Source organism: Xylaria bambusicola, assembly GCF_022495145.1.
Source record: "Xylaria bambusicola strain CBS 139988 unplaced genomic scaffold F5B22scaffold_19, whole genome shotgun sequence".
Lineage (NCBI taxonomy): Eukaryota > Fungi > Ascomycota > Sordariomycetes > Xylariales > Xylariaceae > Xylaria > Xylaria bambusicola.
The window spans coordinates 69801-97247 of record NW_025953572.1 but is presented as its reverse complement, the minus strand read 5'-3'; the positions used below and the strand labels follow the sequence as shown (position 1 = coordinate 97247).

General features: G+C 48.9%; 10 protein-coding genes across 10 annotated transcripts; 3 read left to right on the top strand and 7 right to left on the bottom strand.

Moving 5' to 3' along the window:
* Positions 1-763: 763 nt before the first annotated feature.
* Positions 764-2490, top strand: F5B22DRAFT_136853 (kinase-like domain-containing protein). The gene is made up of 4 exons (XM_047969004.1): positions 764-1139; positions 1200-1468; positions 1533-1750; positions 1815-2490. Exons 1-4 carry the CDS (start codon positions 877-879, stop codon positions 2166-2168), a joined length of 1104 nt encoding a protein of 367 aa, XP_047831011.1. The 5' UTR covers positions 764-876; the 3' UTR covers positions 2169-2490.
* Positions 2491-3081: 591 nt separating this feature from the next.
* Positions 3082-4200, bottom strand: F5B22DRAFT_136893 (kinase-like protein). Its single transcript, XM_047969005.1, has 3 exons — positions 4153-4200; positions 3696-4097; positions 3082-3623 (listed from the first exon to the last, which is right to left on the bottom strand). Exons 2-3 carry the CDS (start codon positions 4054-4056, stop codon positions 3157-3159), a joined length of 828 nt encoding a protein of 275 aa, XP_047831010.1. The 5' UTR covers positions 4057-4097; positions 4153-4200; the 3' UTR covers positions 3082-3156.
* A 1081-nt stretch (positions 4201-5281) lies between these two features.
* F5B22DRAFT_646251 (uncharacterized protein) lies at positions 5282-6012 on the bottom strand (the record flags this gene model as incomplete). The annotated part of the gene is made up of 2 exons (XM_047978705.1): positions 5282-5626; positions 5821-6012. 2 exons carry the CDS (start codon positions 6010-6012, stop codon positions 5282-5284), a joined length of 537 nt encoding a protein of 178 aa, XP_047831009.1.
* Positions 6013-6715: 703 nt separating this feature from the next.
* On the bottom strand, positions 6716-7780 carry F5B22DRAFT_655223 (uncharacterized protein). Its single transcript, XM_047979869.1, has one exon. The coding sequence runs from the start codon at positions 7668-7670 to the stop codon at positions 6795-6797; it is 876 nt and encodes a 291-aa protein (XP_047831008.1). The 5' UTR covers positions 7671-7780; the 3' UTR covers positions 6716-6794.
* Positions 7781-8173: 393 nt separating this feature from the next.
* On the bottom strand, positions 8174-10521 carry F5B22DRAFT_605437 (Ribokinase-like protein). The gene is made up of 4 exons (XM_047974851.1): positions 10070-10521; positions 9755-10006; positions 8688-9622; positions 8174-8627 (listed from the first exon to the last, which is right to left on the bottom strand). Exons 1-4 carry the CDS (start codon positions 10233-10235, stop codon positions 8262-8264), a joined length of 1719 nt encoding a protein of 572 aa, XP_047831007.1. The 5' UTR covers positions 10236-10521; the 3' UTR covers positions 8174-8261.
* Positions 10506-12891, bottom strand: F5B22DRAFT_605433 (DNA replication/checkpoint protein). The gene is made up of 2 exons (XM_047974850.1): positions 12488-12891; positions 10506-12393 (listed from the first exon to the last, which is right to left on the bottom strand). Exons 1-2 carry the CDS (start codon positions 12639-12641, stop codon positions 11093-11095), a joined length of 1455 nt encoding a protein of 484 aa, XP_047831006.1. The 5' UTR covers positions 12642-12891; the 3' UTR covers positions 10506-11092.
* A 53-nt stretch (positions 12892-12944) lies between these two features.
* Positions 12945-14862, top strand: F5B22DRAFT_605432 (uncharacterized protein). The gene is made up of 3 exons (XM_047974849.1): positions 12945-12995; positions 13049-14406; positions 14461-14862. The coding sequence occupies exon 2, from the start codon at positions 13136-13138 to the stop codon at positions 14156-14158; it is 1023 nt and encodes a 340-aa protein (XP_047831005.1). The 5' UTR covers positions 12945-12995; positions 13049-13135; the 3' UTR covers positions 14159-14406; positions 14461-14862.
* A 254-nt stretch (positions 14863-15116) lies between these two features.
* F5B22DRAFT_605428 (uncharacterized protein) lies at positions 15117-17495 on the top strand. The gene is made up of 7 exons (XM_047974848.1): positions 15117-15413; positions 15496-15525; positions 15719-15881; positions 15958-16055; positions 16128-16295; positions 16357-16504; positions 16563-17495. Exons 1-7 carry the CDS (start codon positions 15326-15328, stop codon positions 16873-16875), a joined length of 1008 nt encoding a protein of 335 aa, XP_047831004.1. The 5' UTR covers positions 15117-15325; the 3' UTR covers positions 16876-17495.
* Positions 17496-18416: 921 nt separating this feature from the next.
* Positions 18417-19463, bottom strand: F5B22DRAFT_605421 (uncharacterized protein). The gene has a single exon (XM_047974847.1). It carries the CDS (start codon positions 19301-19303, stop codon positions 18650-18652), a length of 654 nt encoding a protein of 217 aa, XP_047831003.1. The 5' UTR covers positions 19304-19463; the 3' UTR covers positions 18417-18649.
* A 5451-nt stretch (positions 19464-24914) lies between these two features.
* Positions 24915-27393, bottom strand: F5B22DRAFT_605416 (uncharacterized protein). The gene is made up of 2 exons (XM_047974846.1): positions 26699-27393; positions 24915-26618 (listed from the first exon to the last, which is right to left on the bottom strand). Exons 1-2 carry the CDS (start codon positions 26776-26778, stop codon positions 25604-25606), a joined length of 1095 nt encoding a protein of 364 aa, XP_047831002.1. The 5' UTR covers positions 26779-27393; the 3' UTR covers positions 24915-25603.
* Positions 27394-27447: the final 54 nt, after the last annotated feature.

The following is a 27447-nucleotide window of genomic DNA, read 5'->3' as shown; positions in this document are numbered from 1 at the left end:
CAGAAGTGTCAATGCAGGCCAAGGCCTGCCCGCCTCGCCTGCCTATCATTTTCTATGCAAAGAAGCAATCTCGCAGCGCGGCTGGTCACATTTAGCCACGACGGTGGGAACGCTATGGATACGCTGTGGACACTGCTGTGGACACCGCTGTGGGAAACCGTGCAGAGCGGTGCGGCGCTTGTGCAGCGCCTATGCCCGTACCAGACCCGCACCAGACCCGTACCTGGGCTTGGCGGGCTCGGCGGGTTAAGTAGATCTCTGTTTTTTTCCTCTCGCGAGTCTTGCTCCTCTTCGCTCCTCTCTCGGTGGACACGGATACTTCGTAGAGTGGGAATAGTGGGCTTTAGTGGGCTGCAGTGAGCAAACCCCTAAATTTGTCAAGCCTTCTTTGCCTCAGAGCAGATTCTTCGCCCCCGTGTGACCTTCGCCCCTGGTCAGCCCTTTCGTGTACATGGTACCTGAACGATGCATGTACTGCAGCAGAGAGTCGTGGTATCATCAAGTACCTCTAGGTGTTTAGTCATAGGTTTGTCCTTGGGGAATCCGATGCTCGGTACTACCTGATACATTCTTCTGTCCTCGGTGGACGAAGAAAACAGAAGCCCACCGACAAAACCGGTACTGTATCCATTGAGATATCTAATCTCCATATCTGCCCTCTTAAACCCCCCTCCTCCACAGCCAACGGAGTTTTGATATTGCCATTGATATCGATATAGACATAGACATGTTTCAGTCGTCAATTTCCTAAGGCATCTTAGATATTTGATTTGTTTGTTTACTGATTCCTCGTTTTCTTTGACTCCTCACCAAATATTGCTTTGCTTCATTTGGTGAACGTTCATCGACGAAACAACACCCCGAGAAGTATATAATATGCGCGGCGCGGCGATTCCGCAATCATTGACCGCGCTTCAGCCTTTGGCTACCGTCTCCAGAACCGGCCTGTCGCACTCGAGACAGGCACTCAACGGCATCGTCCACGGCAGTGCCCGCCATGCTAGCACCGTCGAGCACTCGTCTGTGCTACCTCCCGAACTAATCGAGCCGGGTGTGATATTGAGAGGTTACTCTGGAAAGGAGTACACGATTCAAAATGTGCTGCAGGACAGACAGAACCGCCAGGTGTATCTGGCAAGGTGCGCCAACACCTCTTGATGATCGAAATATCCGACGACAATAACTAACATCTCGGTCAGGGCCAATGAGAAGATGTTTGTATTGAAAAGCCTCTTCGAGAAGGACTACAATTACTCGTTGCCCCTACAGCTGAGGTTCAACCAATCTCCGTATCTGAGGGCCCTGAGGGACACTGTCCCTGAGCAGAACATGTTCGTCAATGAGTACTTAACAGACCATCTTCTCAACTTCGCTTTCAAAAATATTTCTTTGGCGACGCACAAGCGCATTCTCAGAGATACGTTGCGAGGGCTGGCTACCTTGCATGCTCAGAACATTGCTCATTTGGGTAAGCTCCTCCAGCACTGCTCAGTTACCAAAAAATGCTCGTGGCTAACTTATATCTTTTGTAGATGTCAAGGCGAACAACATCATGGTTGACTACCGGGAGACACCGGAGGGCATTGTTGTAGACCGGGTTCAATTGTCAGACCTGGAAGACTCTACCCACATCCCCCCGGGACAGGCGCTTAACGGTCTTCAAGTTGGCAACGAGCTATGGCGGAGCCCTGAGGCGCACGTTCAAGGTGCAGTAGGCAAGCCATCGGACATCTTCTCCCTGGCGATAGTTGTATGTCTCCCCCAGTATATGTTGCATCAAGATCCTAGCCCAACAAGACTAACTTACAACGCAGTTCATCTTCCTCCGCCTACGCAGCGTCATTTTCCTTGCTGATGGCGAGCGCAAGCTTGACCCTACTACGGACATCTTGACGCGGCAAATCTCATATTTCGCAAACTGGAATGACTTCGACGGATTCATGAAGTACCTCGGACGACAACACCCTTGGACATCTACTTTGTCAAGGATAGCAGATTCATTCGACGAAAAAAATCCGCGTCGTCCTTTCGCTCTCTGGAAGAGCGACCTTCTTGACGCCGATTTCAAGGACCTCATCAGCAAGATGACGAACTTCGACCCGCGGAAGAGGATTACAGCCGAGGAGGCTCTCAATCACCCGTGGTTCGCGGACGCCGCTGATGAGTGATAGAGCAATATTTCAATTTTGGAAGATATCCAAACGGAACGAGGACAACAGGATCGATCATCTGCCTTTTTCTCTACTTTGTGGGAGTTTTTATCTTTTTTTACAGGAGCATCGGCGTTATCTAGACATTTGGGCAACATAGACATGGGTTCAACATCAGAAAGATGTTTCATAGAGGGAAAAAAGAGAAGGACATTAGAGAGCCTCATCGGATGCCTGGCTAGGCAATGGGGAAACTGGACTGGACCGGACCAGATACCAGATCGGATTGGGAACTTGATACCTAGACTCTAGACTTAGACCGCATAGACGCGCATGCTATGCATGTTTAATTCTAATCGACTACGAGAACGACGCCAATTGGCACACCCTACAATTATTCTTCTATTTTTCGCTGCCTTGTCTCTTGCTGATAGTCGTGATGCTCTAAAGTTGTCTTGAATTCGATATGAATTGTAGCCGTGCCAGGTGTCGAAGTAATCGTCTACCTAAGACGCTGCTTCTTGCTGCGTGTAGGAGTGATGTAATCGGTGGGTCTCAGATCGCACCGAATCTCCTCGCGACAGTTGGAGTCAGTCAGATTGATGATGTGTGTTATCGCCGAATGCGGATATGATGACAGTAAGCCCGATCTCTACGAGATATGGACAAGAAATGGACCAAATTTTTAATAATAGATCCGTACTGTATGATTTGTGACAAGTGGGGGGTCTTGGAGGGTCACATTTTCTACGGATTCGATTTCCTTCGGTCAGGCTCGTTTATTCCGCTTTGCTCATTCTCTTTACATCAGCACGACATATCGGAACAATGTTGGGCTAGTACTATAGGCAGGTAGGGAGGTATGCGGTAACCCACCTATGTACGCAAATCTTGAAGAACGGGTAAACAGGATGAATATCCCAAGCTACCGTAGCTAGCTGTAATGCATACGTATGTATGTATCTAGCTGAGGGAGAGCTCCGATACGTAGACTGCCTTAACCCACTTACCCATTCATCTGCCGATCAGGGTCCTCCAACCACTCCCCGATCCTCGCCAACCCGAACAAATCATGCTCCTTATCGGAAGTCGTCATCAACTTCTCGCCATCGCACCATCCCTTCGTGCCCCCTTCCAGCAACCGCCCGCCGAACGGGCGGCACGACCCGAAGTCGATCACCACGGGCATGTGATCCCCGTCGAGGAGGATATTGCTCGGCTTCAGATCGTTGTGCGCAAGGCCGTTGGCGTGGAGATGTGCCACCGCCGATCCCAGCTCGGCCATGAAGCGTCGGGGATCCAGCGCAGCGCTGGATTTATGCAGGTCCCAGAGGAAATACTCCAAGAGGGTGTACTTGTGTCGCTGCAGGAGGATCCCTGTGATGCGGCCGTCGCGCGCCTGACACCCGTAGTATCGGACTATGTTCTTGTGCGGGATGCGCGATAGGAGTTCCGTTATTTGCGCTTCGCCTACTATACACGCAGGCAAGTAAGTGAAACACATTCAATTGAGACAAGCAAAGAGGACGGGCGCAAGGTCTTTACTGTATATCTCGCGAATTACATCGAGAGGGAAAGAGGTTTCGTACGTGGTAAGAGAAGGCCTCTTGATGTATAATTCAGCATTCGGTATATCGCTTGCTTCGACGATCTTCAAGTTGGCATCTTCGGGTATCTCCGGGTAGATATCAGGATCCGGGATCTTTTTCATCGCGTCTCGGACCTCGTCGATGGTGATGTCTAGCCTCGTCTTGAATATCTGCGCGAAGTATGCGTCGCCGTTGCCATAGAACTTCCAGAACGTGGTATACGGGATGCCGTCTTCTTCCGTGCCGCTTGCGCCATCTAGGTCCGAGAAATCTCGGATGTCGTGAGGAGGGCTGGTATTCCTGTTTGGAGCTGCCATTGATCAAGGGTGCGTTTAGGCAAGAGCCTGCTTTCAAGGCGCTTAGTTGGCTTTGGAAGAGTTTAGATTCACGTATCTACCAATTTAAATCTTTACCTCTATTGACTAGTTATGACATTTGTGGTCTCAGCTGCCTAAGTGTATGAAGCAAGCCAGGAGAATGTTGCCTAGGATCAGAAACTGTTGGTTTGAAGCTGCAAGTATGCCTTGCCATGGCCAGGACACCCAAGTCTTGCGGAGACTAGGTACTCCAAGGTCGGCAAATGGCCCCACCAATGCAGAAGTCACCGTAGTCTGTCAATTCGTCTGTTGATTTTGAGTCTCTTATATTATTGTCATTGAAGGTTCATCTATGCTCCGATGTCAGTGACTGAAATTTCCAATCGTTTGAAACAGGCAGCTCATGCAAGCATTCCAAAAACAAATATTTCATTGTAATCTCTGCCCGACTCTTAATTACGCTGAATGTTTAACGTTGATCTTACCTCTATGTTATCAGGGCCCTCTCTGATTAGTTGATGGGTTAACTGAGTTGACTTATCCTTTCACTTTGAGTTTGTGTACTAGTCGTTCCCGAACCTCGTATACATTGCGGGGTTTATGTTTCATTTCAATCTACCTCTATAAATCCACCTTTTCCGGAGCTCGTAGGATTGTAGTTGCCAGCTATTTCAATATGTTCAATCGGTGATATTTTCGGTTTCAAAATAGTTATTTCAAAGTATCACGCTGGCAATACAGCCTCCGTTTCTCTAGCTCCAACTGAAGTCGTAGCTTGTTCTTATCCTATGTCTATTTCGAGATCGACAAGATATCTCTCAATACCAGAACCTCATAGTCTTATGTAGGTTACCACAAATTCAAGGATCACGCTCATCTCTCAACTTTTAGCTGCGTTAATTCTTTTTCTTATTAGAAAAATTAAGTAATGCAATGTAGTACTAATACTTCTAGAAGAATGGTGCTGATGCCTCCTGATTTTGAAAACAGGTATGTAAATCGGTAACTTGCCGCCATCCTTCCAACACATACACCCACCCATTCTCATGTGAAGTAATGCATTTTCAATGTGAATTAGATATAGACAGCGTCGCGACCAAGTTACAGTGAAGAGACCTATCAATGCGCACTGGGTGCCGCCCGAATGATTAGATGCGAGCAGATTAGCATCAAGAGCAACTCGAGTACATGTCGCATTCGTCCATTTCATCCTTGGAAGGCCTCTCTATTCGAGATAACAACTGATAGTCTTGACAACGACGTTGTTGGTAGAGAGGCGAAGTGGTTTGCCGATGCCAAACCACTCATCGCTGTACTTAGTGCCATCGGGCCTGGTGGCGAAGCAGAAGTATGTGTACTCAGGTCCGATCTGGTAGAGCGAGGACACCTGGTTCAGAATCTCGGGATTCTCGTAGTCATACACGGGGGAGAACGAGATGGTCGTGTTCTGGTATGCATTACCGAGAGATTTCTCTACGACGATGGTAGCGTTTTGGACCTGGGCGCTAGCGAGGCCAACGGCGGAAAGGAGACTTAGAGCTGCGGCGCGCATGTTGAGGGTTATCAGTGGCTGTTTGAAGGTGAGATTTATGAAGAAGTTCAAGTGGACTAAAGCTGTTGTGACTGTTTCGAATGCTGTATTGAGAGCTCTCGTTTGTTGACGGGAATTATAATTGCTTTATACTCAACACTCAGGTTCAATTAAGCCCGCCCACTTCAACATGTGTATATGCTTGATCTATGTTTGATTTCATTCTCATCTACATGAGTATTTGTAAGTTCCATGCTTGTCTCGATGAACACGAGGTGTGAGTTTGCTGTGCTATCTTGGCAGCTCGGAGAAAGCAAGTCGTAATATCCAAGATTGGTAATGATCTCATTCTCTGAAGTATCATTTTCATCGGCTGACCGGCCACTTTTCGGCATTACACCGCCGATGGCCTTACGCTCCACCATTGTCGTTATGATAGAGTCAATAAGTGAAGGCGCATTACAAGTAACATCATGATGAGTCATCCAAGAGTTTACAGCACTCATAGGACTTCCAATGTTAATGTTTCTGGTAGTATTTTTCGAACGAAACAGACGCCAAGCCGGCGCTATAGGATATCACATCATATGGCCTATGGTAAGTACGAATTGTGGTTCAAATACGCTAAAGTACGTGCGTTCTATTGTCAAACTCACCTTGGCCAACCCCGTCCTTCTCTTTCTCTAATAGTAGAGCACTATACTCAAGACACGGGGTTTTGAAAGTCCCTAGAATTGATGTTCACACTAAAGAGCTACCAGACGCCTTCTTGCTCTGAGCCGCAGGGCTGTGTTGCCGATGAATCGATTATATTTCCCCAAAAAGTGATGTGCTGCCGGAAGCAACGTTGTACCGGTAGTTCTAAAGTTCTAAGCCTCTAACATCCTTGTCATGATTACGCTCCCTAGGGAAGGGCATGTGCATGGCTAAGAATAGCCTACGCAGTTCTGGGACCTACCTTGATGGCATGGCGTTATGCCGATCCTTGAATCAGACAAACAAGCTCCAGATGAATTCAAAGTGACAATGACTCTAGAGTTCCGGATCATTGGATCATTGAGATCACCTCCATGGCGTATTCATATCTATCATTCAACTCAAAAGGGCTAACCATTTTAATTGACGTGTATAGGAGCTCGTCACATTCCCATGCGCGTGTGGAACTGTCATCATTCTTAATATCACATGTAGCAGCCCATTCAAGGAACTACATCGTAGCCACAACAACTAAGCATCGCACCTCAATGCTCTCCCGAGTACATGTCTCATCTTGCTCTTCCTCGGCAAGCTGAAACGACCCATGTGCACATTGGACATATTTCAGTCCACCATTAACCCCGTCCTCCCAACTCTGTTCCCGACTATCGAAGCACTGAATGAGGACCACATCCTCCGGTTTCATATCGCTCCAATACCGGAATCTCTGTCCCTCTCTGTGCTTGACAGCATATGTCTCCCCGACATAATCCGAAGAGACCTGACGGACAGGGACAAGATCCGCAGCTCGAAGGGATCGGGACTCAGCGAAGGTAATCGGGTGGTCTCTCACAGTACGGAAAACAGGCTTCCAGACGTTGATAATTCGGAAATATGCCTGCCCGTTCTCGATAGCTGTGACGTGGTCCGCAGACAAGTGTCGACGAGCACGCAGGAAAGCACCCGTGGGGGACTGATCGATGTGTATCTTGTGGACTTGACGGCTGAAGGTCTTCGTGGCGGAGGCCTTTCGCAATAGCCAGTTGAAAATGGCAACGTTTACACAGTACGGGATGTGTTTGCGAATGAGCTTCTGTACCCATGGCAGATACTTCTCAGTGATCTCTTCGGGGGCTGTGAAGTTGATTTCTTGGTCGAAGACTTCAGGAAGTGCAGCGAATGAGTGCTCATCTAACGTGAAGCTATTCTCGTGACGCCTGATGTCCGTGATTAAGACCTTCTCTTTTCTGTGCGGGTAGTTCCTCCTGCCTGGTTCTTGGCTAGCTCCTTCTACGTATTCGGGATCACTGCCATCTGGAGGTGGACTGTAGAAACACAATGTGCGGCGAAGGGCAATACCTTGCGGTTGTTGGACCGGGTTGGCCATGATGGGTTCTCTCTACCGAATTCGGGGCTGCTGCTTAGACCATTCCTGTCCTTGCCTATTGTGGTATGTCTATTGTGACATGGTATTCATAGAAGCGCAGAATAGATACCGAAATATCGTATTGCGATGGCAGAGGAGTGGTTTGCTACTATTTCTGGTGTAGCAAGAGCCATTACTGTAGAAGTTCTCCATAGGCTCAACGTATAATGGTAACAGTGTTTGTAACGACTTAAATTGCGTGTGAGCTTGACGTAAGTTGCGTGCTACAATGCTAACGCTGCAGGCAGGAGAGCGCCAGCTCGACGTCCCACAGACATATGTTTGCGTAGCAGATTATCAGCTTCGTACGCACCTATCTAGTAATTAAGTGGCGAAGTTTAGAACAACAAAGATTCTTACTTGTGTTCTGAAAACGTGCATAGCGAAAAGTCTTGAGAAAATGAATGTGATTGTGTCACCTCTGCAGTAAAGCGGCCGTGACAGTAGAGACACAAAATAGTATAACGCTTCTGAGTTAAATATTTGTCTAGAAAAGAAGAATGAAGGAAACAAACAAGGACTATAGGATACAGGACGCTGGAACGCTATAAACTAAAAATTGGTTGAAATGAGCGGTGCTTTTCCTTTCTTTCTTCTCCGCCCTTCCCTGCCTTGCCCATTTTCCTCATCTGACTCATCTATATTGTCCAGCGGTGCCACATAAGTAACGGCATCAGCTACAAAATCTCTTCTCTCTACCCATTGACTTGAAGCGGTTTCTTCCTCAGGATCAGAATCGTCATCCGAAAAGGTAATTCTTCCATAACCTTCTGCGCTGTCGTCGTCGTCGTCGCGAGGATCAGCGTATATTGCTGGGTTGGACTCCATCAGACCCAAGCGAGCGAAGGGATCTTCACCATTCCAGAGTTCTGGGCTCGCGATTTGTACCTCGTCGCTAGCCTTCGACCTGAAAGAAGCCTTCGAAAACTTCGACTTTAGCTTTTTTAAGCTGGAACCGCGCGTCGGCTTGTTACTTACGGGATTAGCTTTTGCGCTGTTTGCCTCAGCTCTACTGGACTCGTTCTCTGACATTTTACTGCTGGATCCTGTGATCGGCTCGTCGCCGCCGGGACTTCTCTTTGAGCTGCTCGCCTCAGCGCTGCTAGATTCGTTCTCTGGCTTTTTACTGCTGGATCCTGTGATCGGCTTGTCGCCGCCGGGACTTCTCTTTGAGCTGCTCGCCTCAGCGCTGCTGGATTCGTTGTTTGGCTTGTTGTTGAAAGTACCATAATTTGGGATAGCGCTACGAGGCGCGTCCACTATCTCGCCAGTACTCGGAATGTAGATCGGCTCATTCTCTAGCTCATCGATTTTAAAGCGGCCCCGCGGTTCATCGGGGTTTTGCAGTACCGGGAGGCCAAACTGCTCGAGTGCATAGCTAGCCGCTACCGCACCACGTACACAAGCCATTTTCATGTCTCCAGTTTCCATATAGGCGACGCCAAAAGCTCCCAGGAAAGCGCTCCCCGAGCCGGTGATATCTTCCACCTTGGGGTGTCTATGAGAATAATAGGGACGTATCCAGCCCTTTTCATTCTTTCCGTTCATATAAAAACACCCGTACTGGCCACAACGAACTACTATGATACCACTTCTTCTAGGGCCGATGCCCCTTTTGATGCATTTGCGAGCACCTTTTTCGATACTTTTGTATCGAAATTTTGCACTTGCACCTGCATCATCTGTGATTGCAAGTAGTTCTTTATGGCTAGGCGAGAAAACATCTGCCCTGGACAATGCATAGTTATAATCCACTACCTCTACACAAGGTGGATTGTCAGGAGGCTCCCATATAATTAGACGCCGTTCTCCGTGGAATTCGCTCAATCCTCGCATGCCGTCTAGATCATACAAGGTCCCTGTAAATCTCTTTGCGTCTGCGAGGAAATGGAAGCATTTGGCACCTAGGTACTCTATCGTGATTGACGAGTTAGCAGTTGGCGCTTGATGGTGTGAACAATATAATTGTAGGTTGTCCGATTACATAGGTGTCGTATTGTGGTCACTTTGACGAATTGAGCAGTACAAGACTCAGGAATACGTACCTGTGTCTACGAGCCTAGCGATTTCAGGATTCAGGAGCTTATATTGGCGCTTGAAATATTTTGTCCACTCTTCATCGTCATATCTCAGAAATACCCGATTAGTTGACTGTTTTACGCGATAGCCACTCGTCGTCATATTCCAAGACCGTAATTGCTCAAGTGCTGGCTCGAGAAAGCCGCCTCTAACGGCGAGATAACAACCGACATCTTCTGAGCATTCCCTGGGCTTGAAAAGCCGGGCACCAAATGTAGCTAGATTTAAGTGTGAGCGATGCGAGTACTTGAAGCAGAGGGAAAACTGTGGGCAACCCGTACCCCAAAGAGCCGCTCCCCCTGGAATCCCGCATCGTAGTGTCCTAAACGGGACGTCGGTTGGGGGGTTGGGGTAGTGGTAATGAATGTCGTCTACGCCAACGGGGGCAAGCGAGAGAAAGCAAAGTCGGTCGGGTTCTTTCGCCATTGAGCTCTTTTCATTTCCCATTCTACCGGATTGAGGTGAAGAAATGCAAGGTGCTTCATCTATAGGTAATCGCCAACTATGTAAGGATGAATTCTATAGTTGGTATTGATAAGTTATGGGGTGTACGAAACGAATGATGAATAGTGCATCGAGCGAAGATGTTGACAATGCACCACACATAATGATGACTTGGGATGCTTCTCTACTGGTAGGTAGCTCTATGTTACAGTTTGGATGATAGAAGAAAATAGTGAGTTACGGAAGGCTATAGTCATTTGGAAAGAGTAGGTAACGGCGATCTAGGAAGTCATAATTCATGTTGGCAGTTGACGGCAGTCTTGATGCTGACTGCTACCATAGCTTCATGAACAAATTTGTGATGAAGGCACTGACTGTCCTCGACTTCATCGAGAAGGAGCTAGGTCTCAGATCTAGTCTCACGGCATCTTGTTGATAATACGTGGAAAGGGCCTCTTCCCAGGCTGGTTGGCCATCAAGACTCGCTACTGATTTATCACCTCAGGCAGGACCCCCGACCGGCGACTCTGTTGATCGGGCTGTAGGACTGTAGTAATGACGTCAAAGTTCACACGTATGCTATAAACACATAGAACTGACGAAGCACGTGAGTGTGTACCCAAATCCCGGCTTCGCTCCCTTGAGAACAACTATCAATACAGTTGCATGCTTTTACTGCGAAGTTCATGCAAATGATAGCTGCGAAGGTTCGTTGACAAAGGGCATGGGCGAGATGGGTGTACAGTCTTGACATGCGTGGAAACAAAGCGCTGATCAACATTGAGCATACGAATCTATAGATGCCATAATATCATCCACCATATACTCATTACTCATTATGCAATGTATAGTCTCCGTGATCATTTTCGACGACGGAATCGGCTACCAAACCCAGGTCCACCCTTTGAACCCGTGTTCCTCAGCTTCAAGCGTTTGAAGTTCGCGTGAGCCAACTCATTAACTTTTCTAGCAACTTTGTGTACCTTGCCCTCCTTCTTTGTGGTAGCTACCTTTTTGAGCTGCGCCTTTTCTGTAGCCTCATCTTCTGTACCTGAAGCAGCAAAGTCTGGGTCTGAATCGATATCTTGGGGGCCTTCTTTAAGCTTATTGGGATCGAATTGCGTTTCGGGGACGACCTCGTCTTGATCATCATTATCATCAACCCCCTCGGCGTGATCGTTAACGTCAGCTTCGACTACAGCGTGTGGCCGTTTGGTTCTCGTAGGTTTTATGTTGACTCGCCGTGTTGTTCTCTTCTGACCCTTCTTCTTGTATACCCGAAGAGGTTGGCCATCGCGCCCCTTCATTTCTTCCGTTGGGCTATCGTATAGAGCTTCATCATCAAACCCTCCTAGAAGCTGAGGTGCCTGGCTATCGGACTCTAGGATTTCTGGTGGTGCCTTTGAGGTTGACTTTGTAGGCTTGACAACATCAGATGGGGTTGTTTCATCCTCCATTTCGCGTAGAGCGTCCATGTCATCGTCGTACTTCTCCTCTTCGAGCTTTCGAAGACCTGCAACTACGCTGCTGAGACTACGACCAAGAGGTTTTCGAGGAAGGCGAAGCGGCGCAGGAGGTGACAAGTATTGTCCATCTTCGTCGACGGTTGGCATGGGTGCTCTTCTCAAGAATGCTGGTGTAGCTAGATGAAGTTTCGAGACGGAACTGGGTGTTCTTGCACAGGGTTCACTGCCATCCTTTCGTTTGCTTGGTGTCATGAAAGTGTTGAGCATGTTGCGTTTGGACGATGACATTGGCGTCCGACCAAGCTTCGCCTCTTCCATCGCGCTGGCTGGGCGCTTGCTGGGGGTGGATTGGACCTTGTGGTTCTTGCCCTCCAAGTCGCCATTGGGGGGTTCGTTCTCTGTATTTTCCTCGAGCAGATCAAACATGCCCAAGATCCGGCCGTTTTTCTGTGGCGTTGGCCCGATCGAAGTAGGCATTGCGGGGCTGAAGAGTGTCCGAGAGGAAGGGGTCTCAAAGATGCCATCTTCAACATCAAGAGTGCGGATTTTTGACGGTGTCTGCATGGATTTAGGACGTTTCGAAGGGGTCTGCGACAAATCGTTCTCGGAAGTGCGCTTCCGCGGCTTCGGAGGGGTTGCCGGTAGCTTTCCAGCGAGGACGTCTCGAACATGATTATATTTCTTATATTTGGAAGCTATGGGTGAGACGGGTCAGTTCTGAAGCGCAAAGCTGAATAGAGGCGAGTGTAGGGTGGGTGTATGAACGAATGCCTGATCACAGGTTCTTACCTATGCCGGGGTTCTGCTTGATGTCTAGACGGCCGGGCTTCTTGCCACCATTGCGACTTGCCCAGTCTGCCTCAAACTGCTTCAGCTCAGCGCGCAATTGTGCCGACTTGGCCTCATATCTCTGTCGTGCACCGTCGTCCATGTGAACCTCCATATTTGGTATATATATAAAAGAGAATCAAATCGAATCAATACAGCAAAACAAATTGGCTGTACAGGTTATACCATAGCTCATACGAATGATGAAGATGCAAATGCCGGCGTATATGAGTCCACCCACCTTAGAAGACTACTGAGCAAGATGTTGGTTGTGCTTTATGTAGAGTTCCATTAAGAGTACATAGGTAGGTCATTCCAAGGAACGAGCCCATTGATTAATTGAAATCCACCCAGGTGACGCGACGCGACGCGACACGACACATTACTACTATGGTGGGGTCTGCGTGAGAAACATAAACCTGGTGACGCTCAGACTCTGCCAGCTGTCAGCAGCCGACAGCTTGGGCACCTGCTGCCACCAGCTTTAGCCTCTGGGTACCTTCACAGGTAGGAGGCGTGTACCGATATATCCGATAGGCATTGCTTGCCGTTCGTTAGATTCCTGACATATTCAGCACCGTCAGCACATCTACTTACGCTCGTTGTTCGATGGATATCGAGGGTGTGTCTGGCGATCTACAGTCTAGGGTCCTTCAAAATACACTCGCAGAAGTTGCGGCAAGACGCGAACCCGCCAGCAACGAAGAGCATAGGAGCGAGTCATGTTGTGTGATCTGTCTCGATAGCATCACTGAAGCTTGCGAGGCGAGGCCCTGCAGGCATCAAAACTTCGACTACCTCTGTCTGTTGAGTTGGCTTGAGCGCTCACCTAAATGCCCTCTATGCAAACGCAATGTCCATGAAGTAGTGTACGATATTGAATGCGATGGTGCCAAGACGAGCCGTGTGTACTTGGTGCCGCAGGTGACGAGTGATGTTCCTCAAAATGATCAACCACGCGTGCAAGTCCAGAGCCGGCGCTGGACAGAGCATCCCAACAGGCGTCGCAATGACGCCGTCCGGCAGCAGGCAGGAACTCGAGACGAAGCTATCCTTCGTCGCCAGCGCATCTATCGGGACCGCCTCTATTCCCTACATGTAGGATCCAATGCCAGGTCACGTTATAGAGACATAACACCAGAACGTTTTGATTCGGAACCCGAACTGGTGTCACGTGCGCGCGCCTGGCTAAGGCGAGAACTACAAGTCTTCGAGTTTCTCCGCACCTCAAGCAACTCGCGGAATAGTGAAGATGCTATGACAAGGCGGCGTGCAAATAATGCCGAATTCTTGCTAGAATATATCATCGCTATTCTGAAAACGGTAGATATTCAAGGCAGCCAAGGCGCCGCAGAGGATATGCTTTCTGATTTCCTTGGTCGCGAAAACACGAAACTACTACTTCATGAGCTACGAAATTTTCTGCGCAGTCCATGGTCAGTAGAAGCGTGGGACCGAAACGTTCAGTATCCAACCTCAACAGCGCAACAAGGGGATTGCAAAGAAGGCGCCACTGAGCATCGACATGGCGTTTCGAGGAGCGGGCCTGTCCGTAATCTTGGACGAATAAGAGGCGACTCATACCGTCCGCCATACTCAGGGGTTTCACGTCGAGTCCGGCATCCTGGGTGACTATGAACACGTACTTGTATCGAAACCTTTCGCTACTAAGTTGCGCCAAAGATATGCCAAATTTTTGGCGTTTGTATGAAAGAATGAGTGAAGGAATGTTGTGTCCAATCCGATTTCATCAGAGAAAAGGGTCAACAAAATGTGTACACTACCCATTTACTCCCTCTCGAACGCGGTCTTCTTCTAAACCTAGATATCAAGGTTGGGGGAATATACCGGGCTTGTGCCATGATACGACAATACTGATCGTGAGTAACTCTCCGTCTGTTACCCTCAGTGACTGTGCTAATGAATGCGACCAGTGTGTGGGCGTGCTTAAAAGCTACCCTTAAGTGGGACAAATGTCGGCAACAACCCGATACTTTATACCTCAAAATCCTAGTTATTCCTTGCAAATAGATACCCGTTGCAGGTAGATAACTCTGTTCACAATAGCCGAATAGGCTTACATCCACGTGGCCTTGCTCTTAAGTTCACGTTAATAAATGTCAATGTCATGAATTTCTACACTTCTGTATTTTGTCACCATGTGCCTGCTTCCAAGGTAAACCCTTCGAGCCTAAGTGTATGCTAGTATATCAACCACAACCCCTGAAAACACGTTCTGTAACAGTAAGCTAGTCATATACAACTTTGTTCATGACTGCATCCTTTCGTTGCGCAATGGTGATTGATATATTTCGCTATCGAGTTTTTTCTAGTCCAGTGCATCACGTCTCTCACTCAGCTTGAATATATCCCTATTGAAAAGCGAGAAAAAGACCTGTTGTCTGCACCTGACATGGTGATCGACGAGCTTGGGCTGGTCAACCGGACCTTCTCCTTCTCCCGAGGAGGCCCGCCCAATCTGGATAAATACACGAGAGTTTCCACAGTCCACGTCGGCGCTTCTCGTCATTGGATATCAGTATTTATTTCACAACCTCTTAATTCGCCGCCAAGTAGGTCAGATGATCAAAACAAAGTTACCCATGCTGCCTCGGCAGTTACTTGAAGCCTGCGACTTGGCAGGCGACCTGTTGCATGTCGCTTCGGATAAAACTGCAACGTATGCCTGCACCATAAAGAGCTAACTGTCCTCCTTGTGTAGCATCAACAACTGGAATCGCTGGACTAAGGGTCTCTTCATCGCTCGCTAAGTCAGACACCAAGTCAACCTGAGTCACGATGCTTTGGCGCAGTCTCCTCGCAGCTGCGGCTATTGCGCCCGCCGTGGACGCTGCCGCAACTTTACGTTTCTCTTGCTCTCAGCTTGGTATGCTGTTCTCGAAATCGTTTTGTTCTTTCCCAGCCTGTAGTCACCTAGACGAGTAGTTGCTGACTTTAGCGAACTACAGTTGTTGACCGTCTCGACCCTCTAGTCAACCGGTAAGTATTAGAGCCAACTGTCTGGCTGGGTGGGTGTGCGAACCCGGTGTTGGTCAAAGCATATATTGTCTGCCAGAGCTGACTGTTATCACAGTATGTGAAATCTTGATATAGAGGCATTAATCTCCGCGACTTGCACAATGCTGGAGAGTATGTAAACAGGAACCCGGCTAACACGGTTTGAAATGCCAGCTGGTGCACTCCCATCTCCTCATCTTCACCAGATCGTCGGAGGAAATGCCTTCAACTCTACGATGGACCCGACCGTACATGATCTACCATCTACAGCCACATGTACTTCATGCACGCCTACAGAAGATTTCTCTAACTATTGGACTGCGGTTCTCTTTTTCCGGTACGGAATGCACTCCTATATACTATCGCGCGCTCAGCTGGTACACGGGATCCTGCCTACTGACCTACTCAAATAGCGCGCGGAACGGGACACTCCACCGAGTCAACACCTTCGGCAACGAGCTTGGCTTCACCGGAGCCACTGGGGGCCAAACCGTGTATTACCTGTCGCAAGGTTAGTACTCTGAAACCTCTTTAGGTCCTTCAAGCGATTCAGGCCCATGGCAACTACTGACCCCATGAGTAGGCAAGGTAACAGCCTTCAAGCCAGGATTCAGGATGACAGTCGGCGACCCAAGCTTCCGCACCGCTGCTCAACTGAACGCGAAATATAAGTACATGGATTTCACATGTTTGCAGTCCTCTATGACACGCGGAGGGCAAACCCTAAACTTCCCTAACAAGCCCTGTCCAGGTAAGTCTCGGAGTCCATGAGTTCACGCTGCCGTCTAAGCAATACTGACATTATAACGCAGCCGGGATTATGATCAGTATCCGGTTCCCTACTTGCTGGGACGGCAAGAATCTAGACAGCCCTGACCACCAGAGTCACGTGGCATATCCAAATGGCAATAATTGCCCAGCCAGCCACCCTGTTACTATCCCCCAGGTGTTCTACGAGACGTGAGTTGTACTCCATGACAAGGGAGATCTGAATTCCGCGGCTAATTAAGCACTGCAGGTACTGGAACACTCGCCCATTCAACAACAAGGCCGACTGGCCGGCCGATGGCTCGCAGCCTTTCGTATGGTCCTTCGGTGACAAGACCGGATACGGAATCCACGGAGACTACGTATTTGGGTGGAAGGGCGATGCGCTGCAGCGCGCGATGGACCAGAACTGCAATAGCGACTTGTTCGCTAACAAGATCAACTGCAACACGCTGAAGACTCAGTCGCTCGCTGATGCCAATAAGTGTGTCATCTCTAGAAAGGTGACCGAGAACCTGGATGGGTGGATGTCTAGCTTGCCTGGTGACATGCCTATCATGTGAACATAGGAGTTATGTTGAGCTCCATGTCGATGTTGGTTAGGGATGGGGTTCGCTTTGATGTGGACTGTAGTTATTAGTGGTATGTTCTAGAGATATAAAGTAACACTTCGATTTACTTGCTCGCTCTCTCGTAAGCCTATCTCAATGTAATAATAACCTTAAGACTAGTACAGGTAAGGGGGACTTAAAGGACTCGAACTGTACCGGATTAAACACAGTTGTCTAACTAACAACAAATCTGCTACATAATTGCAACTTGTTTCCCGTGCCCTTCCGGAGTCATAGTGTAACGCGTATAATTGATAACCACGCGAACCTAAGACTGGATGTAACGAGGTGTAGTGTATAATAGCATCCCGTCGTGGCCCAGCACGAGGCCGTTAGCTGAAACCGACCCATCTAGTTTAAGGTAACGTTAGTTGAAGTAAGAGAACCTGCAACTATAGCTCGGTTTGAGCTCTTATGGCGATGGGGTTCTATCCTAAACTCACTTCTCAGCTTTGAATGAGGCATGATCAGTTACACGTAAGCCTACGCTTTAAAACGAGTAGCATCGATCATATAAAACTTAAGAACCAGGCCAAATTGTTGCGAATAGGACTTCTGTTAGCATATATGGCGGTACTACTAGGTAGCTAAGTACCGGGTGTATCAGATTATTCGCTTGAAACTGCACTGCTTTTTTAGCCCTGGCGGCGAAGGGCTATAAGACATCATATTTACGTAGCAAGGGAGCCAATGGAGGTAAAACCCAATTTGATTTTCAAGCAATCTAGTAATATGTCAAAGTTTCGTTTTCATAAGTATTATGCTCCTCAGAGCTTTTCGGGAATGGGGCTCGGACAAATCAATTGAGATTCTTGTTGAAGGGAGGAACCCAAAGTCTCAAAAAACATAATTACAGGGGACATCCAGTATAGAACCACAATGCTTAATTCCCCAATGAGAAGTTATACTGTTCCTTTAAAGACAACTAAAAACACAACGAAAGGTCCTACGTATCTAGACATAGAATCAACGTCGTTACAGGGAATGTCCCACTAGCATGGTAGCACCCAGCAGGTTTGTCTCGCGCACATTCCAGCGCCCAGGCGTTCGGGCGGGATCTGCAAACTTTAAGTTAACCGCCGACACATCTGTACCAAGTCACATCTTGATTTATAGGTATACCATCTATATGATATTAATAGGTGGGAGGGTAGCTTATGATCGGATTTGATATGTTATTTCACGGGCTAATGGGCGGTATACTTGAGTTGAAAGGTATATATAATATCTGGCGTTTTTATGATGCTGAGCAGCGAGAGGTATATCGACTGACGTTGCAAAGGCAGAATGACGCATCATGGGTATGAAATATTCCGATTGTCGACACCAATTCAATACCACATATGTACCATTTGGATGACAATCTCGAAAGGACCATGCCCAATATGCTGGTCAGGCTTCTCATAAAGCAAGATATCAAAACTAGAGACATATTGACTGTCACGAAAAAGCATTACATTTCACATTCAAACATATCACAGAGAAACAAGATATTTGACACATCTGAAAATATCATTATGTAAAGGTCTATCCATCATCATCATGAGCTCATGATCGACGACTCAAGAATTAGAATACATTCAAACCAACTTTATATATATCTCCACCCCATATCGCCGGAGGACGACATTTAGACCTTTTGATATTCGGAGTAACTCCATCACGCCGTAGCGCCGTCATATCCCATGCAGAGTGAGATCCCTAATCCAGGAGACAGGGAAATCGCTTACAAAAGGAAAGCGGCGACAGCGGCACCGACAACACCGAAAGAGGCAACGACACGGCCAGCACCAGCGGTGGGGATGGGGGTGGAGGAGCCAGTGGGGTATCCCTGGGTAGGGACGGAGACGGTGCCGACCGAGGTGGTCAGAGTGACAGGGTAGCTCTGAGTAGGGTAAGGAGCAGGAGTGTTGACGGGGTAGCTGGGAGTCTCGGCAGGGTAAGTCTCAACGGGGTAAGTTGAGGACTCGACCGGGTAGGTAGGGTAGCTGTTGCCACCGGCAGGGTAGCTGGTGGGGGACTCAACCGGGTAGGTGGAGGGAGTCTCAACAGGATAGCTGGGAGTCTCAGCCGGGTAGCTGGGGGTCTCAGCAGGGTAAGAAGGAGTCTCGGCAGGGTACGAGGGAGTCTCAACGGGGTAGCCGGGAGCAGAGCTGGAAGGAGTGCTCGTGGGGTAGACCTCAGTGGAAGACTCAACAGGGTAGCTAGGAGTCTCGACGGGGTAGCTGGGAGTCTCAGTGGTGGTAGGGTAGGCAGCAGAGCTGGAGCTGGACTCGACCGGGTAGCCACCGCCGACGGGGTAACCGCCGTTGACGGGGTAGGTGTCGTAAGTGGCAGCGGCAAGGCCGGCCAGAGCAAGGGCAACAGCAGCGGTACGCATTTTGACTGAGGTTGTTGGTTTGAAAGTATTAGATATTACTTAAGATGTGTCGAGGTGACGGGTATTAGGTTTGTCTGAAGCGAAGGACTGAAGTCAGAAAATGACAAGATTATACCGGTGCAAGCGAGCGACTGGACTGTATTTACAGTTGTTTGTGGGTGAGGGAAGGAAAGAGAAGGAAATTGGGATGTGATGGACGATCGACTCTTATATAACTTAGCGTTGCCTTTCTTTCATTTCTTTCATCTCCCCCGTCCTGCTAGGCTCTCCTAGGCTCGGTCGACTGGGGCCATGCAACATTGGCGAGATTGGATGGCGAAGAGCAATGTAACGTCCTCAAGCAACCAGGAACCGGCAGGAACAAAGGAATAGGGGGTGTGTGGATGTGCCGTGGGTACAGTCTCGACAGTAGTGTACATACTTAGTAGGTCAGAGTAGGTGGATAGGGTGTCGAGGGTGTGAGTGGGTGCGCGTTGTGGTTCTTTGACGACCAGGCGGCGGATCCGAACATCTTGGCAAGGCAAGCCGAGGCCAACAGACCAACAGGATTGCCGAACGAGACAGGGGGTTTGGGATGACGGCGGTCGTGATGGGCCATGGTGTGCTCTGGTGTGCTGTCTTGGGCCAGTGATGTGCTGGACGTGTTGGACAGTCGGACGGGTTTCTCTGGACTGTGGAAGACGCCACGAGTGAGCATGGCTGCTTGTTAGCACAGGTACGGTGGCTGTTGTGTACCTGGATCTCGTGTCATGTAGGAACCCTCAACTCTGCCTCACCTCTGCCCCAACCTCGTACATACACTACTTACCTACACTACCGGTACTGTACATTGCAATTGATTAAGATACTGCTGTACCATGAGTAAACTGGTAGATATCAGCCCAAGCATGGGGGAAGTGTACTTAAGAATTGCTGTGTACACATGAATGTAACAGATGAATACACGTACCACATATTCCAATACCTACCTACCTACAAAAGATCAGTTCCTATAATGAATGGTGGTAGTAGTAGTAGTGTAGGTACCTACCTCGTGTTCATTTACACCACACAGATCACACATTATGCATGCGATTCAGAGCCGAAGAGAGGCGGAAGAGAGGTCACAAAGAGTCACGCGAGAAGTTCCAACACCGCCCCATCCAACTCTGGAGGCGGCCCACGATCTGATTCGCTTGCCACGCATCTGGCTACCTCTCTCTCGGGAATAGTGCATGTTATGCCAACCTAATCTAGACCCATATCTGACCCATTTCTGACCCCATCAGCCCACCCAGTAGACACTAGACGCCGTGTCGTCATTCGCTATAACACTAGAATCCATGCCCCTTCCCCACTTCGACCCAAGAGCCGACCTTTGAACGCTCTTTCGTCTTTAGCCGGGACGAGAGCCTTTCCCAAAAAGAGGCATTTCTTTCTCGTCACAGGCGCATTGATGTACTGTGTATCTAATACTGTGCATTTTCCATCTACCGGTACCGTACCGTGCACCACGTCAGCAGCAACACCAGATCCGAATATTCATCGATTCCGATCTACCTACTCAAGTAAATAGTAAGTACGCTATCATCAGAACGTCCTCGGTTAGTAGTGTACGTCACGATGCAATCTCCATCCCAAAAACCGGTTCAATATCTCCTGGCTTTGGGCAGTTAGTACTCAGTAGTGTTGAGTGTGTGGTGTAGTCAAGGACAGTGATCTTATCATCTGGCATACGGTATATGGTGTAGCACGTAACAATGGATACTACTATATTACGGAATACGGTGGTATTGAAAGGCGAGCGAGGTAAAGTATTGGAACCATGTTCGCAGCCGCCAGCGAACGCCTTTCGGTGTCTTCCACATGGACAGCCCTGACTGGTTTTTGTCGATCCGACGCGCTGATTGGAGTCGCAACGCTTTGCCAACGAACTCAGCCAGCCCCTCCCCATTTAATCCTGCCGAGCCTCTGCCGTCGCTGGATGCTGGCTGCTGGCTGCATTGCATGTGAAGCACTCACTCACTCAGTAGTGCGAACAGTAAAACAACATCATGTCTTACCTGTGTAGGTACCTACACCATTTGCGCCATCACCGGCCGGTAGTTCTATTAACAAGTACCCAGTTTCTATGGGGGAATGGGACCTGCATTCTCACTCCTGCTTCCTACTTACTCACTCAGTACTAAGTATGTATTCCTTCGATCCATTGACCGACTACTGCAAGGTACAGGGCGTCTTTTCCTGCAGGACCTTCCAACCTAGAGCCTATCCCCGGGTCTTACAAGCCCTTTCCCATCCCACAATCACCGTGAGCGGAGACGAGCCAAGACAGACCAAGACGGCCAATCTTAAATCAAGAGCCACTCGTGATCCTTGGCTTTGCCTAAACCCAGCGACCGATACAGATCTTCTTACGGAATTAGGAACATCGGGGGCTGCTAGAAGGACTCAGCAGACTCAGTAAACCCAGGGCGATCTCAGCGCTCCTATCCCCCTGATGCTTGCCCCCTGACGACAACACAGCATAACCCAGACCACTTGTTCGGTGTGCCTCTCGGTCCCATTTGTTTGACCATTACATTCCATGCTATGCCAAATCATGAACACTAGGCAAGTAACGGAGATATAGTTATGCTTCTCCCCCCTCTGACACGCTGTCGGCCAATGTCAAATACGGTGTAGGATGACCGGGGGAATCCCACGAGCCTTCTAATTATCTGATTTGCTTGATCGTTTTAATTGCACAATAGATACGGGTAAGCATGATAGTGACATAAGCGTCAGCATTAATTTGCATCTGCACCTCGACCAGGTACTTTTCACCCATTCCCACACTGATCTGACTTCCCCTGATCTACGGTGCCTACCGTTTCTAGAAAAGCTTGTGCAGAGGCGGCCCTTGGTGAAGGAAGAAATTTTTCAATTTCAAGATATGATTATATGCACACTAGGTACTTACAGCGTGTACTGCAATTAAAGATGGAGAAGAAGTTCGCGGCTCACTGGATCTCGTCAATGCGAACGATCAACATCGGGTTTTAGCAGAATTTTGTGGGAATCGCTTCGAGGCGGCATGGACCTAGATCTGGGATCTTCAATTTAGGAGTACGAGGACAGCAGATTGCGGCTCAGCGCCACAGTGCTGGGACCCAGGCGCTCAATTTCCGCCCGCGGTTGTCGCACACCAACACCAACAGCGACGACGGAACAATTCTCCTTTCTACCTGCTGAATCCCCAGGTTCAAGGCAATCTCGCATCTTAACTACTGTTTTCGCTGTTATGCCGAAGCCCAATTCTCTTAATCGCGATGCCTAATCACTATCGGTAGCCCCAGCTCACTTACCTGTAGTCTCACCCGTCACCAACAAACTCTTCATCACCGCCTCATCTGCGTCGTAAACAAACCCGCTGTTTTCCTTCTGGCCAATTTCCGATGTTTCTCACTAGATGCGGTGTATGATATCATGGATATCGTGCCTCGCGAAATAGGCTATGGCCGATAACAAAGCAGGTTTCTTTCTATTCACACTTCAGTTCTTAACCAACAATTTTTTCCCCGTCGCATTACACTAAGCCAGCAGGCTGAGTCCACTTGTCTAACAGGGTCTGAATCATTCGATGAGAGAAAAGCTGACCGCATACAGTACATAACAAGGTCACCAACCAATCCAAGACATGCCTTCTCTGGCGCTACTGTAAGGTACAACAACTTAGTGTAAGATTTGTCTCTGAAAATGACGTGCCACAGAGACATTCAATCTACCTATTTTAGCGAGCTGCTTAAAATACAGTTTTTGCAAGATCTTTTTACACATGGACGCGAAAGCAGCGAACTTGCTAATTCCTGCAAGCATATGAATGAATAGGAGGGGTAAACCTGACTAGCTGTGAGCCGCCACTATTCCCCGGAGCGGGAAAAGATGAACGACAGCCAGCCTCACGAGCGAGCGGTATTCGCGTGAGCACGGCAATTACGTACACCATACATATGTAGGCCTGTCAGCCTTAATCTAACCAACAGCGCCACATTGACCTGCTTTTGCCTGCTGTACCGTCCGCGTCACTGAGAATATCCTCATCTCGATGGGACGCGAACTCCACTAAACTGCGTCGGCGTTTTCAGGCGGATAATCTAGGTGCCATACCGTATCTCACCTACAAGATACCTACTTACATTACCTGTTGCTGCTTCTCCGAAATGGTATATACAGTAGACAGAGAATCACTAATCTGAGTCTGGGAAACCTGAGTGTTGATCATACCTCGCAGCTTACGCGGATGGTCTGCACGATTTCGGCGTTGGACATTTTCGATTACACTACCTACACTGGTCGCATGTTGGTACATTTCGCAAAACGCACTCATCCTGCGCCGCACGTCATTTCCGTCCTTGCTTGTCCGATAGCGAATCAAAACAGAGGCAGAACCGCGGAAACTTGCACATTATCACATGGAGGCTTTCAAGCCCAGACGTGTCTTTCTTTCTTCTGCGAAAAGAATCTATACGATTCACTATTCACGTACCTATACTATCGACATCAGTCCGAGACCTACTAACCGCCAGCAAATAGGTATACTAAGTATGGATCATCTAGACCGAACGCGTGAAGAAGCCGACAAACGCAATCGTGGCACGTGAAGATCTACTCTACCTACTAGGTATATCCTCCTCCGATGTCTCATTCATGACTACCCTATCGACTCAGCACAGACTCCTTCGCACCATCACCAGAGACACTGTCTCCGAATGCTCTCTACCCGAAACATGAGACAACCTGCATCTTCCCTCTACACTACTACCTATCCGCTCATGTCTCACCCTCACAAGCTCACCTACAACCATATACGGTACAATACCACGTAATCAACGCAGGGGCCGAGCTACCTACCTAGGTACCTACCTACCTACCATCGAGAACCCCTAACCTGTCAGCTCAAACAGCCCTCGTGGCACAGCATACGCAACATACCTACCTATGTAACTTCATAGGTAGATACCTACCCAGTGCCATGAATGCAACCAAGTGAATAAGAATAACTAACGGAGCACCTACCTACCGCTCAACTGAATATACAGCCCCTATCCCAAACACGAAGCGGTCCGAAAGAAACGGATTCAATATAAATAGCCACCGCATTTTTTATGTTTTGCGCACCCCTGGTTCCGAGATAAAACAGTACTTATCTAATGAAAGACATGTCGTACGGTAGTAATAAATAAATGATGACGATCAATCTACTCTACTCAGTGTATACTGCGGTAGGTGCTCCTTCGGTACACCGGTCAAGGTGAGGCGGGATCTCACATGTGCTGTGCTGTGCTGTGACATGGTGTGATATCTCTGTTTGCGTAGGTAGCACACACACACACGTAGGTGTCTGTCGAAATACGGTAGGTAGGTAGGTAGGTAGGTATTTCACGTGGTGAATATCTATCTACATACCTAGGCTCGACTATCTATCTAGAGGCATCGAGTCGTGAAGGGGGTAATCTAATCAATCTACTTCTAGCATACTCATACCTCATCTCTGTTGTTTCCGATACTTCTCTGAATCAAGGACGTCGCTAGTACTGCACATACGTAGATATAGGGATGAGTACGAGAGAGTATCGCAGGTATCAGTGTCGGTAGGTAGGTAGGTAGGTAGGTAGGTAGGTAGGCAGGTATCTTAGATCAACGGACACACATCCCACGATGAATTCCACAAATCAGCTCAATTACGGAACACACAGATGATCCTATTGCAATAGATACTCGCTCTGTCTCTAGTGGTACAGTATTCAGCTCCAAATCTATATTTACTTGAAGTCATTGTCTCAAGCATCTGGCCTAATTTCTGGCTACCATGAAGCGCTTCACGGCTATCATTGCCTTTTGTTCCATGACACCCGTTCCACCATTCAAGCAACTTGGTTTGAAACAACCTAAGTACATAGGTAGTGTAAAAGTAGTTGTGGTAAAATATCTCACGGATACCAATGGGTTGTACAGTCGTTCTGTTACCTAGTCGATCAAACAAATCAATGGCAAGAACTCGGGAAGCAATCCCACCCTGTGCTCCGAGGTCCCCATAGCGAACGTGTTTCCCCAGATCTACCATATCGTAGAGAGCCGTTTCTTCCTTTCCCAACCTAAGAACGCCATGGTACAACCAACGCAATCATATGCCTCCAGGTATTAAAAGAAAAGCAAATAAAAGATGTCGTAAAAAGGAAAGTTGGACTGCAAGACGAAGGCGGAACTGCCTCACTTCTTGTCCTCAAAATAGAATTCGCCCAGCTTTTCGCCGCTCTGCGCACTGTCTAGGAAAGGTCTCTAGCCCTCATTTTCATGCTCGAGTCGCTCGCGAATGATGCGTTCTGCAGCTTCACGTGAAGCTGGGCCTCCGACGCCTTCTCGCAGAGCGCTTGTCTGGTACTGTCCAGGTTGTACTGGGACAGGGCCACGGGCGGTTGTATCGACAAACATCTCGTCATCTGTTGTCCCCACGTGCCCGCCACCATCCATCGCAATCGCATCCACATATTTGGCCTCACGCCTCTCGGCGGCAGCCGACGAGCTCACCGGTGTATCGCTACCCGCAACGTCCCGTACCTCCCGGTGCCTGAGCATGGCTTCTTGACTCAGACCTGAGGTACTTCTCTCAAGACCCCATACACCAGTGCTACCAGGGGCCCCGGGGTGTTGTTTGCGTATGTAAATGGGGCCACTGACTGTACTATTGGCGCCTTCTCCGAAGCCGACAAGACTAGCTGTCCCATCGTCACTCATGCGATCCTCAAAGCCGCCGACGGATCTGTTTGCTAGGTCTTCGTCTACAGGGTCGATAGCACCCGATGTCGAGTCAACATCCATGGCGCGATAGTTTGTATCTGTGCTCATGTCATCCTCATCGACTTCGGTCAAATCCGCCTCGAAGCGCCCGCCAGACTCTGTGGTAGTGCGTGCGCCGACACTGCCTGTTGCTGAGGCAGTGCCAACTGTGCTCATCTTGGTAGGCGCGGTGGGCTGACCATTGGCGTCGAAGTATGCCGGGGCCATAGCGGCGGGTATGTTTTGAATCGGAAAGCCCGTAGAAGTTGGGGTTGTTTGTGGAGATCCGGCATTGTGAGGATGCTGGTGATTCGGCGCACGGATGGTGGAGACACGTTCCAGGCCGGCAAGACGGCTAATTCGATCGGCGCGTTCGGCTTCTAGGCTGTTGGTCGATGGATGATGGCCATGGCCTTTAGGACCGCCGAACGCCAGGTGAGCGTGGCCACGGTGGCCGTCCTTGATGGCAGTGGTGGAGAGAGCCGAGAGTGAGGTAGTAGTACTGGTCGGTGTGCCACTAGTTGTAGATGGCGAAGGCGGGTTAGTGTGTATTCGAGCATGTGCGCAAAAGGCACAGGATCGTAAGGAATCACTTACGGGATGTCACTAGGCGTCTCAGGATTGGAGGGCGCAGGAGGAATGTTGATGAAGGTGGGGGTTGTCTGTGGTTGCGACATGCTTGATGACGATACCGACGGAATTTCGAATCAAGTCCTCTGTTGGAAAGACAGGCGAGAAGATGGCGACTGCCGTCTAGGGTCTGGTCGCGGCCGTCGCAAGCTCTTGAATAATTCAGGCTAGATGATAGAGGACGTCGAAGAAAGGTAGTGGATAGGAACAAAGAGAAAGATCGAGGTGGAAGACCATAAAGCGTTGGAGGGGCGTGGCTAGGTGAAGAAGAGGTAAAGGTGAAGTGAGGTGAGGTGGAAGGCCGAGAGCAGATTGTTGCGTGCTATCGATCAATACTCGAGGCTCAATACGGCCAGCCAGGTAAGGGCGTCGAATGGTAGGGAGTAGTTAGACAAGCATTGGGCTGACCTGGTCTGACCTGGTTTTCGCAAGGTAGAAGTACAGTAAATGAGGCGACTAGGCCACGATATCTGGCTGTGGACACTGGTATTGGTCGTATGTATTTGAGTATACCTGCGCTCTGATCTGAGGTACGAAGTATGAAGTAGGGCGAACGGGAGTGGATTGCATGAATCCCCAAAAACGAGGCGATGCAACGCTGGAGCTACAGGCGTGAGTGAGATTGGTGAGTGTCTGCTGTCGATCTGTTGAGTAGTGAAGCTACCTCCTACCTACCTACCTACTTACTCTGCTCCTACTTTGCTCCTACTGTACTA